General features: G+C 41.9%; 2 protein-coding genes across 2 annotated transcripts in view; one reads left to right on the forward strand and one right to left on the reverse strand.

Moving 5' to 3' along the window:
- pitpnc1a (phosphatidylinositol transfer protein cytoplasmic 1a) overlaps nucleotides 1-19649 on the reverse strand; it is a 144876-nt gene that overhangs the window by 47018 nt on the left and 78209 nt on the right. The gene's annotated exons all lie outside the window — the stretch shown is intronic.
- Nucleotides 14698-19649, forward strand: part of LOC137051225 (uncharacterized) — a 6332-nt gene continuing 1380 nt past the window's right edge. Inside the window, exons 1-7 of the mRNA XM_067428805.1 lie at nucleotides 14698-14877; nucleotides 15441-15682; nucleotides 16878-17027; nucleotides 17332-17553; nucleotides 17847-17993; nucleotides 18291-18437; nucleotides 18731-18859. Of these exons, the coding sequence (XP_067284906.1) occupies nucleotides 15517-15682; nucleotides 16878-17027; nucleotides 17332-17553; nucleotides 17847-17993; nucleotides 18291-18437; nucleotides 18731-18859 (961 nt within the window). The 5' untranslated portion in view covers nucleotides 14698-14877; nucleotides 15441-15516. The remainder of the gene's footprint in view (nucleotides 14878-15440; nucleotides 15683-16877; nucleotides 17028-17331; nucleotides 17554-17846; nucleotides 17994-18290; nucleotides 18438-18730; nucleotides 18860-19649) is intronic.

A 19649-nucleotide genomic window follows, 5' to 3' on the forward strand; every position in this document is an offset into this window, starting at 1 on the left:
TTTGAGGTACCTTCTTAGAGTTTGTAAAGAAAATTAGTTTTGTTTTGTCAGCATTGACAGTGATAGCTGGATGGTAACAAAAGCCTTCTGCAGGTTTTCAATTGCCTGAGAAAGAGATGCTCTGAAGCAGTAAATAATGTCATCAGCATAAAAATGCATGTTAGCATTGGTGACATTTTGACCCAAGTCATTGATGTACAAAATAAATAAGAGGATGAATGTGTGTGCAATGAATGTGTACAGAACCTAAATGCTGATTTATTACACATGATCAATCATCGCAATTTCGGGCGCGAGTCTGGTTCCTTACACACACGGAACAATAACTTGGGGGATTGACTCCCATATCTTTATAAAGTATATGCAAGAGGCACTCATTTAGGCAGTTATTTGACATAACCAATAGAGTTGGCAAAACTCAAGCTTTTTAATCTATTCCACATGGTTCCAATGAGATGCATTTATAAAAGCAAATGTAATTTAAATAGTTATTTTAATGAAATTTCACTTGCCTCAGTAGTGGGTGACATTTGGGATCATTTCATTATAGATCTGCTGCATACTGCAGTATCTGATGCCCAGACACTTTCAGATGTGGTGTGACAGGTGTGGTGGTGTGGGTCAGTTTAAGGGTAGGGTTAGGTGTAAGGGAAGTGCCAACTGTGTAATTAAAAATGTAACTACAGAAATTAATCACAGACGTAATTACATGCTGGTATTTTTTTTTAAGTAAGTAAAATGCAAAAACATATGTACACAATAAGTGCATTGTATCAAATGATTAATTAAAATGTTAGTACATAGTGATTAAAGGGTTACTTCAGCGCTGGGAAGATTAATCTGTATTTAAACTGGGTCATTAATGCAGTAGAAATGTGAAATTATTTTTGAATTTGGTGTCTTCTAGACTGAGAAAAGACAGAAAATGTATTTTTGTCCCATGGGGATGAAAGACTACAATTCCCAGAATGCTTTGCTGCCCTGTGAGGCCATTCCCAACGCCATCAACTTCATTAATGTGACTGAGTTAGAGAAGACACTACAATAAAAAACTGAACGTGTCTGTTCAATATAATGAGTGAGTCACCGTGCGAGTATCACAGCACTGAGCACTAACTGCAGGAGTGATGAGAGCTGAGGTGTCACATGCCTGTCCTGTCTTGTGTGCACTTGTGGGTTTTGTGTTGTCGAGCATTTGCTCCTGTCATTGTCAGTTCCCTCCCCCTTGTTATCTGATTATTGGTTAATTTGCCCCACCTGTTCTCCCTCATTATCTGCCTTGTTTGTTCCCTTTATAATCTCCTTGTGTTTGTCAGTCTGTGTTGGATCCTTGTGTAATGTCTGCGTCTCCCGTTCCCCCAGTGACTTCTGTTGGTATGTTTTGAGTTTTAGTTTATGTTCTATTATGTGTTTTGCCCCCTCGTGGGTGTTTGTTTTGTATTTATGTTTTATTTGTTATAAATAAATATATCCTTTTCTGCACTTGAGTCCTCGCACCATTTTCCCTTGTCTGTGACGTGACAGAAGGATCCAACCATACAATGAGGACTCAGCAGAGAAGTTCTCCCTCGGTGCCAGTCCCGGGGGTCCCGAGTCCGGGAATCCCGAGTCCAGACATGGCCTGGAGGGCCGTAATGGGAGGGTTTGTGGTGGCAGTCCTGCATGCTTGGGAAAAGCACAGGGTGTCATCCACCACTCCGGTGGTCCCAGTTCCGGTGGATCGTGCGCCGGTGGTCCCTGTGCCGGTGGATCATGTTCCGGTGGTCCCTGTGCCGGTGGATCGTGCTCCGGTGGTCCCTGTGCCGGTGGATCGTGCTCCGGTGGTCCCTGTGCCGGTGGATCGTGTTCCGGTGGTCCCTGTGCCGGTGGATCTTGTTCCGGTGGTCCCTGTGCCGGTGGATCGTGTTCCGGTGGTCCCTGTGCCGGTGGATCGTGTTCCGGTGGTCCCTGTGCCGGTGGATCGTGTTCCGGTGGTCCCTGTGCCGGTGGATCGTGTTCCGGTGGTCCCTGTGCCGGTGGATCGTGTTCCGGTGGTCCCTGTGCCGGTGGATCGTGTTCCGGTGGTCCCTGTGCCGGTGGATCATGTTCCGGTGGTCCCTGTGCCGGTGGACTCCGTTCCGGTGGTCCCGAGTCCGGAAACGGCCTGGAGGGCTGTGATGGGATGCTTTGTGGTGGCAGTCCTGCATGCGTGGAAGGAGCACAGGGCTTTATCCGAAACCCCGGAGGCAGTTCCGGTGGTCCCAGTTCCGGTGGATCGTGTGCCGGTGGTCTCAGTTCCGGTGAATCGTGTTCCGGTGGTCCCTGTGCCGGTGGATCGTGTTCCGGTGGTCCCAGTTCCGGCAGATCATGTTCCGGTGGTCCCAATGCCAGCAGATCGTATTCCGGTGGTCCCAGTGCCGGTGGATACTGCTGGACTGGAGAAGTTTCCCCAACGCCCTGCCTGCGCCGCTGAGGCGCCCTGCGCTCCCTGCGCCCCTGAGCAGTCCTGCTCTCCCTGCGCCGCTGAGGCGTCCTGCTCTCCGTGCGCCGCTGAGGCGTCCTGCTCTCCGTGCGCCGCTGAGGCGTCCTGCTCTCCGTGCGCCGCTGAGGCGTCCTGCTCTCCGTGCGCCGCTGAGGCGTCCTGCTCTCCGTGCGCCGCTGAGGCGTCCTGCTCTCCGTGCGCCGCTGAGGCGTCCTGCTCTCCGTGCGCCGCTGAGGCGTCCTGCTCTCCGTGCGCCGCTGAGGCGTCCTGCTCTCACCGCGCCACTAAAGTGTGCTGCTCTCACCGCGCCTCCCTGGCGCCCCCTGCACTCACCGCGCCTCTCTGGCGCCCTGCTCTCACCGCGCCTCCCTGGCGCCCTGCTCTACCCGCACTGCCCTGGCTGCCTGAACTCTATGGGCCGCCCCGGCCGCTTGAACTTGGTGGGCCTCCCTGGCCATTCGAACTTTGTGGGCCACCATGGCCTCCTGAACTTTTTGTTTTCCTCGTTCCTCCCTTGTTTACCCCTCCCTTGTCTGTACCTTCTTTGTCTGTCCCTCCCGTGCCCCCCTGGTCTGTCCCTCCCGTGCCCCCCTGGTCTGTCCCTCCCGTGCCCCCCTGGTCTGTCCCTCCCGTCCCTCCCTGGTCTGTCCCTCCCGTCCCTCCCTGGTCTGTCTCTCCCGTCCCTCCCTGGTCTGTCCCTCCCGTCCCTCCCTGGTCTGTCCCTCCCGTCCCTCCCTGGTCTGTCCCTCCCGTCCCTCCCTGGTCTGTCCCTCCCGTCCCGCCCGGGTCTGTCCCTCCCGTCCCTAGTGGAGCGTCTGGTAGCCGCTCCTTAAGGAGGGGGTAATGTCACATGCCTGTCCTGTCTTGTGTGCACTTGTGGGTTTTGTTATGTTGAGCATGTGCTCGTGTCCCTGTCAGTTCCCTCCCCCTTGTTATCTGATTATTGGTTAATTTGCCCCACCTGTTCTCCCTCATTATCTGCCTTGTTTGTTCCCTTTATAATCTCCTTGTGTTTGTCAGTCTGTGTTGGATCCTTGTGTAATGTCTGCGTCTCCCGTTCCCCCAGTGACTTCTGTTGGTATGTTTTGAGTTTTAGTTTATGTTCTATTATGTGTTTTGCCCCCTCGTGGGTGTTTGTTTTGTATTTATGTTTTATTTGTTATAAATAAATATATCCTTTTCTGCACTTGAGTCCTCGCACCATTTTCCCTTGTCTGTGACGTGACATGAGGTAATCGCGACTACACTCGCGGCATACATTCACAACGCAAGTTCAGTCTGGCGCGTTTCAGTTCAGGCCTTTGCAAGCTTAACTTTCATAGAAATGAATTTGAGAAGTTAAAAGACTTACATTGCTCACCATAGCTCCGTTAAAATGAGTGCCTGTAGCTGCCAGCTGAGCTCTCCCTGCAAGCTGAGTGTTATCTCCCATCCCCCATGCGCAGATTCAAAACATGCGTAAATGGCTCCCTCTGCTGGCTGTAGTCTTTAGCCTTTGGGCAAACATTCCTCCTATGATGCAAAAATCGTCAATTTGCATCATAGGAGGAATTTTTCCAGAAATAAAATGCATAAATCTCTTGTCTCAGGGAGATATGAGGGGGGAAAGCACAATAATTTGAATATACTCCAGGGTTTCTACTGATACAAAGCCATATGCTAATCGCTGAAGTAACCCTTTAAGGCCACCTAATATAAAGTGGGTCCCCTTTATTTTTAAGAGTGAATAAGAGGGTTCCAGTCAATAAGTCAATATTCACTTATGATCTTTCCCTCCCTCCCTCCAAAACATGTCTAGCATCCAGGGTGAGTAAATAACAATTTTTATTTCTAACTTAATCTTATTGTTGCTGGATGCAATGCTAAAACCAATAAAATGAATGTTGTGTTTGGGAAGAATGATGAATTTTCATCTTAATGTAATAAGCCCATGGAGATGAAGTTCTTCTCATGCCCTTCCGCAGTTGTGTCCTAAAGAAACCAGATGCAGAGTGGATGAAACTGGGACGGGTGCCAGTCCTAAAAGCCTGAGCAGGGGGAATAGAGGAAGGTTTTATGCAGGCCTTGCAGATTTCGCTGGCGCATGACTCGGCACATCTGCGAATGTTAACCCGAGGGAACCAAACCTTATCCTGAGGGCTTTAAAAATGAAAAATGATTTTCACAAAACGAGCACCAACTCTCAGATGTCCAAACACCACTTCACTTGAACTAAACCCCACCATATGTCATGTAGCTATGTTTGTTTCTATCCGTTAAAAAACGAATAAGCCCATCCATTCATCATACATTCGGTCTAAACTCTGAAGTGAACCAAAATGTTCTAGATTTCGTCTGTGAAGTCCTGTACGACAGCTCCAGCTTGTGTAAGTGGCATGGCATGCAAAAGCACAAAAGCAGGTGGCCTGTGGGCGAAAACGCAGGTACAGCTTCCCACAGCCAAATCTCAAATTATACACGTGCTATAAAGGCGGGAGCTCAGCCGTCTCCATCCCACGCACATCTCAACCTCCGCACACGCTCTCTTATTTTCTCTCTTCCTTCTGTCTTTTTTGGTCTCATGTGTGCTCCACATTGACCACATTGATTCCTCCTCATAATGTCTTTTATCCCCTTTAAGTCTTCATCCATCTCTAGTTTGTCGTCAGTTCACACGAGATGAAGGGGATTTTTGGAAAAGGAATTATTTTTATTCTGTTTGTTGTAACTGCTACTGTAGGTATCGTACTGTAAAATGGGATATTTTAGGCTTGTAAAACAAAAACAAAAAACAGCACTGAACTAGGGGCAGCTCTTATCCCACACATTTTTAGACACTTCAATATAAATGTCCTTTTTTATGAAGCAAATGTTGAGCTACTGAAGCCTCACACTAAATTTAGTCTGAGCCGCAGACACCGGGTCAAAGGTTAGAGGCTTGTTTTTAATGGGTGTGTGTGATTAAAAACAACACGGAACAAAAAAATATATCTGGCTTTCCGTATGAATTATTTGTCTCACTGGGTGTATTTAAAGAACTCTCATTATGCTTTTTTGGATATTATCTTTCATGCAGTGTGTAATATAGCTTTGAAAGTGTGTTAATAACTTAGTTTGTGAATGTAAAAAGTCTGCAAAGTGCAGATAAAGAGAGTTATTGTCTTCCAAAAGAAAGAACTCTGAACTGCCTGAAACTAGTCGTCGCTGATTTACTTCCTGCTGAACCTACATAGGTTTGTAATACATTTGCATGATGCCAGCCTATGGTCTTCATTGGTTGCCTACAAAGAGTGTCTACTTTGACCCTTAAACGCTGCAGTTGTCTCTGAGGCCTGGAAGAGTTTGGTTTGTGTTGTCGCTATGCCGAGAAGACTCTGTTTTTTTCCACTTTGATGCACTTTCTAAGGATGGGGACTCGGTTTGAATTGATAAGGTTAAACTGACATCGTTGTTACTGTTCGTATCACTGTGTATCAAGACAGACAATCTGCATTAATAGACAGAGATTAGGTAATACTGCAGCCCACAGCTGATACAACAGTGTTTAAGACAGTAATAACCGGAGTAAGCCAGTTAGCCGGATACTTACACACAATATGCTAATGTTTCGTCGTGACGTCACAACAAAATATCTTGTGACTCAATTGAAAACCAATTTGTTTTAATTGACTCAGAGTCGTCTCTTACTTTTGAGAGACAATATATATATATGCTGCACTTTCAGATTTAAAACTTTGCAGTATGTTTTCATTCACTTAGAACTATGTAGCACACTACCTGAAAGGTCATTTTCAAAAATCCATAATAGGGGATCTTTAAAATAGCATAATAGAGGCAATTTAAAGCTATGTTAACACGAGCAGACCTATCCAACTCAATATAATATATAATTTGCCTGATCCAAACCAACTTCAAAAAAGGTCTGAAATCTGATTTCCGGTCACGCTGAATGATTAGAATGTGTTTTTTCTTCTTTAATATCAACAGGAATAGAGTGCGTCTCAATAGACATGTTGAGGGTGAAAAAGACCACAGATCATGTCAAATACTTCACTTCGTAAACAACTGGAAGCTAGCAAGCTATAACGGCCTTCTTGAAAAGTCCACTCTTACCCTTGCCTAACTGTGGTACATTACTTGGCATTACACACTTGTCAGATTTGGATATGGCCCTAATGGGAAACAATCAGTGGCAGAACATGCATTGCTAAAGTCTCATCCATGCTGAGCCCTACGCCAGTTTGCCTCGTTACTATGACAACTAGTGTGGACGTGCTAGAAAAAGCAACTGTGGTCGGAACAGGAAAATAAAATCTGTCGCTTTAAATATCTGATAAAAGAAATAAAATAGTAGTAAGCTAGTTAAGTACAAGTAGAACAACAGTAGACAGACAGGCTGTTAAATATCATTATTATCCCCATTTATTCATATTTTAAATTCCTGTTTGTCAAAGTCAAAAAGACACATTGTGTTTTCATGTTTTATGGGAGATTTGTATACTGTACAATCCGCATCTTCTATCCCCCTACACTAACCCTGTGTCCCAATGTGCATACTATCCACCTCTGCTTTTAAAAATGAAAAAGCCTACACTAATATCACATCTGCACCCTGTCTGCTCTAAATAGTATTGAAAATTACTAATGTCACATTCTATTTAGGATGGATAGTATGCATATTGGGACGCAGGCTGACCCTACCCCTGAACCTAGCATCACAGAAAACTTTCTGCAATTTTACATTTTCAAAAAAAACATCACATTGAAGCTGTTTTCCTCATGGGGGACCAAAAATATCTCCCCATAAGGTCAAGGATTTTGGGTATTGCCATCTATGTGGGGACATTTTATCCTCATGACGAAGGGTTTACACACACACAAAAACACACCAATTTAGTAACCAAATGTACTTCTGTGACATTTTCAAATTAGATAAATAATAAAGTAGGGAAAAAAACTGTAGGGCAGAGCCTTATTTTATCCATGTGGAGATGCTTTTGCTTTGTTTTTATATTTCTCTCTATATGCAGCTACTTTTTGATTTTCGGTGTTAGTTTTAGGAATTGTAATACTTCAGTTTATTTCAGTTAGTAGTAGCCAAGGAAACATTTCTAATTTGTTAAGTTTTTCTTCAAATATTTCTGGTTATAATTTCAGAGTGATTTTCTGAACCGCCAACAACTTTGAGTATGAAGCAGAATTGAATTTATTAGTGAGAAAAAAAAGATCAAGCATAAAAAATGGATGTGATAAAATCATTTAACGTTTCACTAAACATTCACAGAAGCCCAACGCGCTTTACCCCATGGTCTGAACCAGTTACAAGTGATGTCATGACCACCTCTCAGCCAATCATGACTCTTAGACGAGCCATTTAATCAAGCTGGTCCTGGGGGGACTAATGTCTCAGCTCAATAAAGCATTTCTCCAAAAACACATCTGCATGAGCGACTGATTTATCAGTGCCCAGAATGGCCAGTGTCCTGGGGGGAATGTGTCCTGTGAACCCGTTCGCGGGCTATTTTTGGGAAAGTGTTTGGGTCCCTAGTCATGTCCTTACTTATTCTTGTTAAACTAGCAGCCGCTTGGAGACTGCTCTCTCATTGAGAAAGAACTGAAGATCTCCGGTAGACTGCATTGACTCCGACTGAGGCTCAATGGCAATGTACTAAAAGACATTTGTAAAAAAAGACACCAAACAACAGGGGGGAAGAGAGAGATTAGCAGATAGCAGATCTGTCTGAAAAGTCTAAAAAAGCATTTGCAATCCATTTTCCAAATTATATTCAAGTATAAAAAAAAAAGTCAGGCCTGATTTTATCTATTGGGAATGACAAGGTATGCATTGAAGCGAAATAATTGATCGGCTAACGGTAGTGTAGGTGATGTTAGCTGAAAGGGAAAGTCAAATACACTGTCAGAAAAAAAGGTACATTGCTGTCACTGGGGTGGTACCCTAAGGTACAAAACCAAAAAGGTACTAACATGTACCTTTAAGGTATTAATATGCACTCTTAAAGTACTGATATGTACCTTTTAGGGGTGAGTAAGGTACAAAGATGTAGCTTTTCACTTTTGTACTTTAGGGTACCGCCCCAGTGACAGTACTGTACCTTTTTTTCTAAGAGTGTATTTAATACTCTCTCCACAGCAGTATAAAGCATTTTTGATCATTTTCACAAAATGTATGGCCCCCAGAGTATTTCGTTGTATGAATCTCTGAACTTGCTTTTTATAAAAAGAAAAAAGAAAAGATCCTCTGTTTTTTGGTGCTGTGACCGGGATACAAACCAGTGTTGCTTCGGCCACAATACTGAGTACTAACCATTATACGATTAAAAAACTATGATGATCAAAACACAGATAGAGTAGATTGAGTCAATCAACACCCCCAAAGCGTCACAGTCCTAAAGCTTGTCCTGGGTCGACATTTCATTCAGTCGTTTAATGTTATTTTTCACATGCATCTGCTTCATGCATCTGCTATCACTTGTTTCAGCTTCTTTTTTGCCTGTGTTCAGGAGATTCTACTCTTTAAGAAGATGCATAACAGCGCCCCCTACCATAAAACAGTGAAAACAACAAGACTTTACATCAATGGCAGGGAAAGAGTTAAGAATAGTTAAAGCAACACTCCACTTTTTTTTTGAAAATAGGCTCATTTTCTAACTCCCCTAGAGTTAAACAATTGAGTTTTACCATTTTCAAATCCATTCAGCCAATCTCTTGATCTGGCAGTACCACTTTTAGCATAGTTTAGCATAAGACTGTCGGAAAATCAAAAGTTATTTATTTACGCATAATGGGCCCCATTTATGAAACTTTCGTAAATTTGCGTAATTTGCGCGCAAAATGGACCTTTATGAAAACTCTCCTCCAGAGTCACAAACGCTTCGTATACAACGGATTCGTTATGTGTGTATATTCGTAAATTCCAAATATGTGTAAAAAGGATGCACGTGCACGCTCATTCTTTATTAGCATAATCCCCCTCCATGAGTTACAACTGCAAATGACATGGCCAGGAATGCTGTGGACTCTTCTGGACTTCTTTCTCAGGTTTGGCTCCAGGATTTTGCATAAATGTTGAAGAGACTAATTGGCCATATGACTAGCAATAAATATTAAATTATCGTGTGTCTACCAAAGCATGTTTTAGCCAGCTAAACACCTGGTGCTCTTCTGAAAACGGCCAGCAGGTGGCGCTTGAAAGCGCTTTGCAAGGGCAATGTTTTTCCAGCTGAGATACTTTGATGCAGAATATCCATGGCAGTAATGTGTTACTACTAGTATCTCATTTTGAAGAATATTACTGAATTTAGAAATGCAGTGAAAAGCAGTATTAACTTCTCAATTATTGTTGTTCGGTTGGTGTACAAGTGGGATGATTGGTTGGCGTAGTGTCCCGCCCCTCCTCCACTGTGATTGGACGGCCTGGTAAAATATGACAGTGATGAGCGCTGCCTATTGCCCAACGTTAAACAGTACAAACAAAACAAAACAAAAAAGACGGGGCAAATAAACTCCTGAAATATTATTATGGCCGGCCTGCCCTACATAGTGCATCAAAATGCAATGTCATCAGTTTGCCTAAATTAAAACAGAACGTTCAAATGTTTTACGCACCATTTACTCGTGGTAGAGAGCAGGTGTACATTTCTTTCGTACCAACTAACATTTTGAAAATATGAACATTTTCGTGAATCCGAAAATTTACGTCAGAGCGGCTTTATGAACGATTTACACACAAATTCGTTCTGCTCATGTTTCATGAATGAGGCCCATTATACGATTTCTAAACTAGACCAATATGGCTAGGAACTATATCACTCATTCCTGCGTAATGATCAAGAAACTTTGCTGTCATTCCATGGGTGCAGCGTCACAATGATATTAAACAGCGCCTGAAAATAGGCTAACTTCTTTCAATGTGACCAACATGACAACCTGCTTGCACAGAGAGGACTTTTTTCAGGTGCTGTGTAAAATATCATTGCGTTGCTGCACCCATGGTACGACAGCAAAGTTCCTTGATTATGACACAGGAAAGTATAATATGAGAGTATAATAACTGTAATTAATTGCAATCATATGACTATTTAACTGTCTAATAACTAAATAAATGCAGCCCTGGTGAGCATAAAAGAGTTCTCTCAAAAACAAACAACCTTACTACCCCCAAACTTTTGAATGGCAATGTAAATAAGAGGCCATATAAGACTCCACATTAGAGTCCATTTTATCTTGACTTCAATCCATATAAAATGTCATACTGTAAAACCTACAGACCTATTTCACATTCCAGGTGGCACAGATATGGTGCTTTTCTGCATTAAATATACCTTGGCTATAAACAAATCACACAATAACATGTATCATCTCATGACTTCTGCAGATAGAGGTTGACGTACGTCTCACTTTGACTGGCAGCAGAATGATACATGTAATGCCGCTAAAAGCACTGACTCACTTCAGAAACATCTGAGTTAATAGAGAGGTCACTCTTGCATTAGAAGACTTAAGCATCCACCCTGTTCATGCAGTTAAAGCAGACACGACATAAAGCCAAGAGATGCTTGTCACAAGTCATATTTTGCACTCATTTATTCTGTGTGCAGTAGGTCCATTCAAGGAGACTGTCATTATTTGAATGCGCTGCTACTTTGTTGCTTGCATGTTTATCAGATCTAAACCTATAAATGTCATATAAATTGTCACGTAAAGCAACAACAGTTTGTCATTTCACATGCATGTTGGACCTTGGCCAGAACATTCAGCAAAGTGACTTCATGCTTACAGTCAACAAGAATGTTATGGTTTGGCTTCCAGCTCAAGTTTCAGCTCAAAATACCCACAAAAAATGTATTATGCTATTATGCTATTTTTGTGAGTGTATCTTTAAATGCAAATGAGCTGCTGCGCCTCACTCGCTTTCCAAAAGAGTGCCTTGGATACTAAAATCTAAAACATCTGTTTGGTTTTGATTATCATCTCTATCGCCGTTGCGCTCTCGTGGCATCGCAGTTCTTCATCATCATTAAAGTGTATTATCTGCATGCGTTTTAAAGCCACATCAGTCTAAACTCCTGATTTATGGTTTTCTGAGCGCTCGCATCCGAAGCATGCGCACAGAAAGCTGATCGCCAGACTTTGCGTCCCGTGAGTATTAAACTCAGTTCTCTTTCACATCTTATTGCACTTAAACTGTCAAACACACACAAGGTTATTCAAAGTTCACATAAATAAAGTTGGTTAAGTCTGTGAACGTAAACAGCAAGTAAAGAAATCACATGTGTATCTTAGAGCCCTATCGAGAGGTTTCTCGTATTGCGTATGGGAAAAACTCCTTTTCTCGAGAATATGAAGCAAAACTTTATTAATAAAGGTGAATTATTAAGGCTTTATTATTTTATTTAATAAAGGTTTATTAAAATCTCCGTGAGCCCTTCTAGGTCTAAGAACCTAACCTGTCCTACAGGTATTAAAACCCACTCCACTAGAGGCATGGCCTCGTCCTGGGCTTGGTCATGTGGCACTTCCATGCAAGATATCTGTGCGATGGCAGGCTGGGCCTCTCCGCCCACTTTTATCAGATTCTACAATTTGGAGGTCCCAGCTTTACAAGCAGTGCTTTTCTCCATCTAAGGGCCCTTCTGCAGCCCTGGCAACACGATTGCTATTGCGTTCCGCTTATACACATTCGTTCTTAAGCACCATTACACTCTACCATAGATCCATCTATGTCCGGTCAGGTGTTCAAACGAACCGACTCTTCCGGTTCTTTCATTCCCCTTACGAAGCCCGCCTGTGTCGGTCTCTCAAGAGTTTTTTTGACTTTTCCTCATTCAGTTAGGGATTTTAGGTCAGTCAGCACACACTGCGTTTTACATTGTGTTCCCAAACGCAATACGAGGAACCTCTCGATAGGGAACGTACTCGGTTACTTTCGTAACCTCGGTTCCCTGAGAGAGGGAACGAGTATTGCGTTCCGCGCCATGTTCGTGCTTCTCAGGTGTCACTTCAGTCGATTTTTAAAACCTGACATCTATGGCGAATCACGGCCTAATATAGCCTCCTGTATGCAAATTTAAACCCCTTCGGTTGTCTCTCTGGAGCGCCCCCATTGGTTCGTTCCTCTCAGCCGCCTCACCATAGGTTCCTGCAGTTGCCGCAGCCCGGCCAATCAGAGCGCTCCTCGTGCCTGGCTATTGCCGTGCAGCTGCACTGCGCTTTACATAGATACCTTTAATTAGGGCTGGGCGATATGGCCAAAATGTCATATCCCGATATACAAAAACAAGTATACACTGTATTAATAAAACAAAACCACACAATTGAACTAGATATTTGAGAAATTAATGTGGGGGAAAAATGATCGGAACCCTCACAAACTGAAAAAGTCAACTAGGCTATAGGTTGTGCCCCACTCTCCCCTAAACTCTTTTGATACGAGCATCGTTGAAACAACGGTTTACACAAGAACAATATCTTTAAAGAGAACTATAAAGAACTACAGGTCCTTCTCAAAAAAATAGCATATTGTGATAAAGTTAATTATTTTCCGTAATGTAATGATAAAAATTAAACTTTCATATATTTTAGATTCATATCTAAAAAAGGCTGTTCCCAGAGTGCTGTATCAAGGCACCTCAGTGGGAAGTCTGTGGGAAGGAAAAAGTGTGGCAAAAAATGCTGCACAACAAAAAGAGGTGATCAGACCCTGAGGAAGATTGTGGAGAAGGACCGATTCCAGACCTTGGGGGACCTGTGGAAGCAGTGGACTGAGTCTGGAGTAGAAACATCCAGAGCCACCGTGCACAGGCGTGTGCAGGAAATGGGCTACAGGTGCCGCATTCCCCAGGTCAAGACACTTTCGGCTACAGAGAAGCAGCACTGGACTGTTGCTCAGTGGTCCAAAGTACTTTTTTCGGATGAAAGCAAATTTTGCATGTCATTCGGAAATCAAGGTGCCAGAGTCTGGAGGAAGACTGGGGAGAAGGAAATGCCAAAATGCCTGAAGTCCAGTGTCAAGTACCCACAGTCAGTGATGGTCTGGGGTGCCATGTCAGCTGCTGGTGTTGGTCCACTGTGTTTTATCAAGGGCAGGGTCAATGCAGCTAGCTATCAGGAGATTTTGGAGCACTTCATGCTTCCATCTGCTGAAAAGCTTTATGGAGATGAAGATTTGGTTTCTCAGCACGACCTGGCACCTGCTCACAGTGCCAAAACCACTGGTAAACGGTTTACTGACCATGGTATTACTGTGCTCAATTGGCCTGCCAACTCTCCTGACCTGAACCCCATAGAGAATCTGTGGGATATTGTGAAGAGAAAGTTGAGAGATGCAAGACCCAACACTCTGGATGAGCTTAAGGCCGCTATCGAAGCATCCTGGGCCTCCAAAACACCTCAGCGGTGCCACAGGCTGATCGCCTCCATGCCACGCCGCACTGAAGCAGTCATTTCTGCAAAAGGATTCCCCACCAAGTATTGAGTGCATAACTGAACATAATTATTTGAAGGTTGTACTTTTTTTTGTATTAAAAACACTTTTCTTTTATTGGTCAGATGAAATATGCTTTTTTTTTTCATGAGCTGTATGCCAAAATCATCAGTATTAAAACAATAAAAAACCTGAAATATTTCAGTTGGTGTGCAATTAATCTAAAATATATGAAAGTTAAATTTTTATTATTACATTATGGAAAATAATTAACTTATCACAATATGCAAATTTTTTTAGAAGGACCTGTATTTCCGTCCACACCAGTGGACAATATCGTTCTGTTCATTCTGCTTGTCTGCCGCTTTAAATGCTCGAGGTCGTTATGGGTTCGTTTGTCAATGTTTTTCTCACCTGGAAAAAAATTGTTCTGCAAGTGATTCCAAAGATTTTCTCTACCTTTATCGTTATAGATGGTGTGAACTCTGCTATTCATTAATGTTGAGAGAGATTTTTAGAACTTTATCGTTACTGTTTGTAGTTGTGGTGTAAAAAAGCTTTCTTTAACTTGCGAATCGGTTCAGTGTGTCAAATGTTGATTTAATAATCGCTTTGACGAATTCCTCAAGTTCATTCAGAAGGATTCCTTTCGTTTTCGTTAGAGCTGATTCAAGATTAAAACCAGTGTAACGTTACGTGAGTGAAAATAAAACGAGTCATTAAAAGAATCTGCTCAAATGAGTCATTTGCTCGTGAATCGGACTACACTTGTTTGTTTTGGTGTTCACGCAGCTCGCGAGGAGGACTGGACAACTTGTAAGGCAACTTATTGATTTACGCGATGTTTTTATCATCCCATTTAATCCAGCCTTCACAATTCGGCCTTTAAAAATTCTAGTAAATAAATGTTTTGTTTCTTTTTTATGTGTTAAATATGGTGGCGCTGGAGGGAGAGTCTGCACAGTCTGCATCGCAAACACTGACTGGAAAACTGGTAACGTTACATTTTCTATTTACCCACCCCTAAGGTGATTGGAATTCAGTCAGTAAATGTAATCTGAGTATAGGAAATTGTGGGTAAATTGTTTATTTTACATTAATAATAATATATAGATGATCATTAGTGAGTCAGTAACAACATAAACCTGCTACTGTCAATCAATCCGTTTTTATGGCAACCGTGGAGCGTCATGTATGATTGCGTCACAGACAGCACTTGCGTCACAGACGGCATTAACTATAAACACTCTCACTTGCAGATTCTTCAGCACAGCGATAATCCGAGCGATTTTGTGCTACACATCTGACTACGTATCGATATTTTACAGCAATAACCTACCGATATTAACTTTAGAAACAACTTTACAAGCATCATCATTTTATATAGAGTCTACATTCAGCGCGTGCATACCCACAGAATATAGACTCGAACTGTACAGCCACACAGTGTGCTGTGCATCACACATACAGTTTTGGACATCTGATCTGATCTAATATCACCCGTTTCCGTTGGATTTGATCATCTTACAAAACTATGGCTTCAATCTCAAACTGCAGAGAGGTGCCTCTGGAGGTTTACGTGAACGGCGAGTTGCTCTTAATTGACAGTGTCTGGGTCCCGGATGAGGAGAATATGCAGGTGGACTTTATGGTCACCGACAGCATTTACGATCTTCTCGGGTGCTCACCGGGCGACATAACCGCACAGCTGGAGGTGGACGGCGATGAGTGCATGTCAGTCAGTCATGCCGCTTTAGAGGGCGAGGATCTGCAGATAGACATAATCTGTAACTCGACAGGTGAATGCTCAATATGCACCACTCACAACTTTTCCATGTAACTTGCTGTAATCATTACGATGAACACAACTTTTTTTTAATGAAATCATTACTTATGCTTAAATGAATACATGATGTTAGCAAACTGCATGATTTGTATTGTGTACATTTCTGACATATGGACATTAATTGGGCCTGGTTTACACCTGGTATTAAGATGCGTTCTGGTCATTCGTTATACGAGGGAGACACATTCCCGTTTACACTGTGTTTGAATCCGTCTCTTTTGTCCACTTTCAACCACTTCTGTCCTGATTTCTGTAAGGGGAGGGTCTGTAGGCGGGTTTTGGATGAAATATGCTCACACAGTTTACATATGAAACCAACCAGATAAAACCAAAGAATTTCGCAGAGCAGCAGCTTTAATTTCTGCTCTGACAGCCGCGACCAATTGTGCTTGGGTCTCCACTCAAAAGTTGAAATCCTGCGCTTCCCATAATGTTAACAGGACAGATGTGTTTCTGAATACCTCCAGAAGTGGTCAAAAATGGACAAGCACAAACTGTTTACACCTGTAATGAGTGTCGTCCACTTGTGATCTGATCGACTGAAACTGAATCTTTATACCAGGTGTAAACAGGGTCTTAGACACAGTCACCTCTGATAGCAGTTTAATCTAAATTGTAATGTAGACACATCTACAAATAAATATAAATTGAATGCGAATGTCAACCTGGGTTCCGGATGTAACTTAGTTATGTGTTAAAATACAACATTTATATTTTAAATGGGTGGTAATTAAATTAGTTAATGTCACATCCAATATTTTCTTTAGATTGCCACAGTGATTGCTTGTCATTTATTTCATTTAAACATTAATTTAAAGTGTAACGGCAATTAATGTAAAAAAGCAATTGCTGTGTACATTTATCTTTTGTTGTTTAAAGATCTTTTTTTTTCATTGAGTACTGCCCTCAGAAACTAATAACGATGTTTCCCAGAAGACAAAAAGAGTACATTTACCCTGTTTATCTAATTCAATGGATTTTAGTGAAATACACTTTAAAAGTGTCCTTCCCAACCCTGATGTCAACAGAGCATTTGAGATGCAACATTACAATGAGAAGCAAACAGAAATGTCTTTCCAGTCAGACTAATTATTCGTGTCTAATCTGTGGTTTGAGATGTTTCTAATAACACATTATTTGTTTTTCAGAAACTACCACAGAGTGGATGGCGAGAAAAATTAGAGGATTCCTCAGAACACTTTTTTGGATGAATCCGGCTCCTGAACCTGAAGTGAATCTGGTTACTGTCCGCTGGCCAGCAGAAGTGCCAGAGAACAAAAACTACAGCCCTAAAAGAGGTGAATGTCAACAGAGCATTTGAGATGCAATATTACTATGACCACGTACAAACTGTAAAGTTTCAGGAGTGACGACTGCATTTAACGTCATTAACAACTAGTTGTTCAGTTTAGTTCCAACACACTGTGTGTAGTTTTTGTAAATGTGGTCGTCTCTCCTATAAGTAACTGAACTGTGTGTGTGCAGAACGAATAAGATGCAAACAGAAATGTATTTCAAGTTGGACTAATTATTCATTTTTGATCTGTGGTTAGTGATGTTTCTAATAAAAGATGATTTGTTTTCTTCTTCTTTTTACTAAAGTGATTAAGAAAATGAGTGCTTGCTTACAAAAGTATTTTCCGATCGATCCGGCTGAGCCTTTGTGTGATCCCGTGACGGAACCTGAATTGGATCTGCCTGAACCCAAGGAATCGTGTGTCCCAGATGCAAACGTTCCTGACACTGAACCTGTGTCTGCAGAAGATCGGAAGGTGGATGTCAGTGATGGTGTCAATGCTTCTCCTGAAATGAGCGGCCCAGGAGGTGAATGTCAACAGCATTTGAGATGCAATATTACAATGTCCACGCACACACTGTAAAGTTTCAGGAGTGACGACCGCATTTAATGTCATTAACAACTATCAGTTCTGTTCCGTACACACTGTGTGTAGTTTTTGTAAATGTGGCCGTCACTGCTGTACATTACTGAAGTGTGTGTGTGCAGAACGATTGAGATGCAAACAGAAATTTATTTTCATGTTGAAATAATTATTCATTTTTGATCTGCAGTAAGTGATGTTTCTAATAACATATTATTTGTTTTCTTCTTTTTTCAGAAAGTACTAAAGGCAAGAAAATGAGTGCTTTCTTTAAAAAGTATTTCCCGTTGGATGCGCCTGACACTGAACCTGTGTCTGCAGAAGATCGGAAGGTGGATGTCAGTGATGGTGTCAATGCCTCTCCTGAAATGAACGGCCCAGGAGGTGAATGTCAAAAGAGCATTTGAGAGTCAACATTACAATGTCCACACACACACACTGTAAAGTTTCAGGAGTGACGACCGCATTTAACGTCATTAACAACTATCAGTTCTGTTCCGTACACACTGTGTATAGTTTAAGTAAATGTAGTCGTCGTCACTGCTGTACATTACTGAACTGTGTGTGCAGAACGATTGAGATGCAAACAGAAATTATTTTCATGTTGAACTAATTATTCATTTTTGACCTGCAGTTAGTGATGTTTCTAATAACATATTATTTGTTTTCTTCTTTTTTCAGAAAGTACTGAAGGCAAGAAAATGAGTGCTTTCTTTAAAAAGTATTTCCCGTTGGATGCGCCTGACACTGAACCTGTGTCTGCAGAAGCTCGGAAGGTGGATGTCAGTGATGGTGTCAATGCCTCTCCTGAAATGAGCGGCCCAGAAGGTGAATGTCAAAAGCATTTGAGATGCAACATTACAATGTCCACGCACACACTGTAAAGTTTCAGGAGTGACGATCACATTTAAACGTCATTAACAACTATCAGTTCTGTTCCGTACACACTGTGTGTAGTTTTTGTAAATGTGGCCGTCACTGCTGTACATTACTGAAGTGTGTGTGTGCAGAACGATTGAGATGCAAACAGAAATTTCTTTCAAGTTAGACTAATTATTCATTTTTGATCTGCAGTAAGTGATGTTTCTAATAACATATTATTTGTTTTCTTCTTTTTTCAGAAAGTACTAAAGGCAAGAAAATAAGTGCTTTCTTCAAAAAGTATTTCCCGTTGGATGCGCCTGACACTGAACCTGTGTCTGGTTGGAAGGTTGATGTTAGTGATGCTTCTGAAATCAACGGCCCAGAAGGTGAATGTCAAAAGAGCATTTGAGATGCAACATTACAATGTCCACACACACACTGTAAAGTTTTAGGAGTGACGACTGCATTTAACGTCATTAACAAATAGTTGTTCAGTTCTGTTCCGTACACACTGTGTATAGTTTTTGTAAATGTGGTCGTCTCTCCTGTAAATTACTGAACTGTGTGTGTGCAGAACAAATGAGATGCAAACAGAAATTCAATTCAAAAAGTTTACACACCCCAGATCGTAATGCGTCATGTTGCCTTCTTGAGCAGTATTTTTATTTTATTTTATTTCTTAAGATTGTCAGCATTTTTTTGCTTCCGGAAATAGTGGACAACTAATGTTGTTTAAAATAATTTGCAGAGGAAAACCCAGTCCTATGTTTGGTGGTCCCTTTGTGTTACATGCCTTAATTAAAGGGTTACTTCAGCGATTAGCATATGGCTTTCTATCAGTAGAAACCCTGGAGTATATTCGAATGATCGTGCTCCCCCTCTCATATCCCCCTGAGACGAGAGATTTATGCATTTTATTTCTAGAAAAAATACTCCAGTGACGCAAATATCGCCAAAGTATTTATTTAGATTAAGTTACAAAGCTTGTGTTATCTTATGAAATGTAACAAATTACATTTTAAAGCATGTATTTTGTAATTTGTAGTGAAATACACTTTAAAAGTGTCCTTCCCAACCCTGATGTCAACAGAGCATTTGAGATGCAACATTACAATGAGAAGCAAACAGAAATGTCTTTCCAGTCAGACTAATTATTCGTGTCTAATCTGTGGTTTG

This window comes from Pseudorasbora parva, chromosome 2 (genome assembly GCF_024679245.1).
Source record: "Pseudorasbora parva isolate DD20220531a chromosome 2, ASM2467924v1, whole genome shotgun sequence".
In the NCBI taxonomy this organism is placed as follows: Eukaryota; Metazoa; Chordata; class Actinopteri; order Cypriniformes; family Gobionidae; genus Pseudorasbora; species Pseudorasbora parva.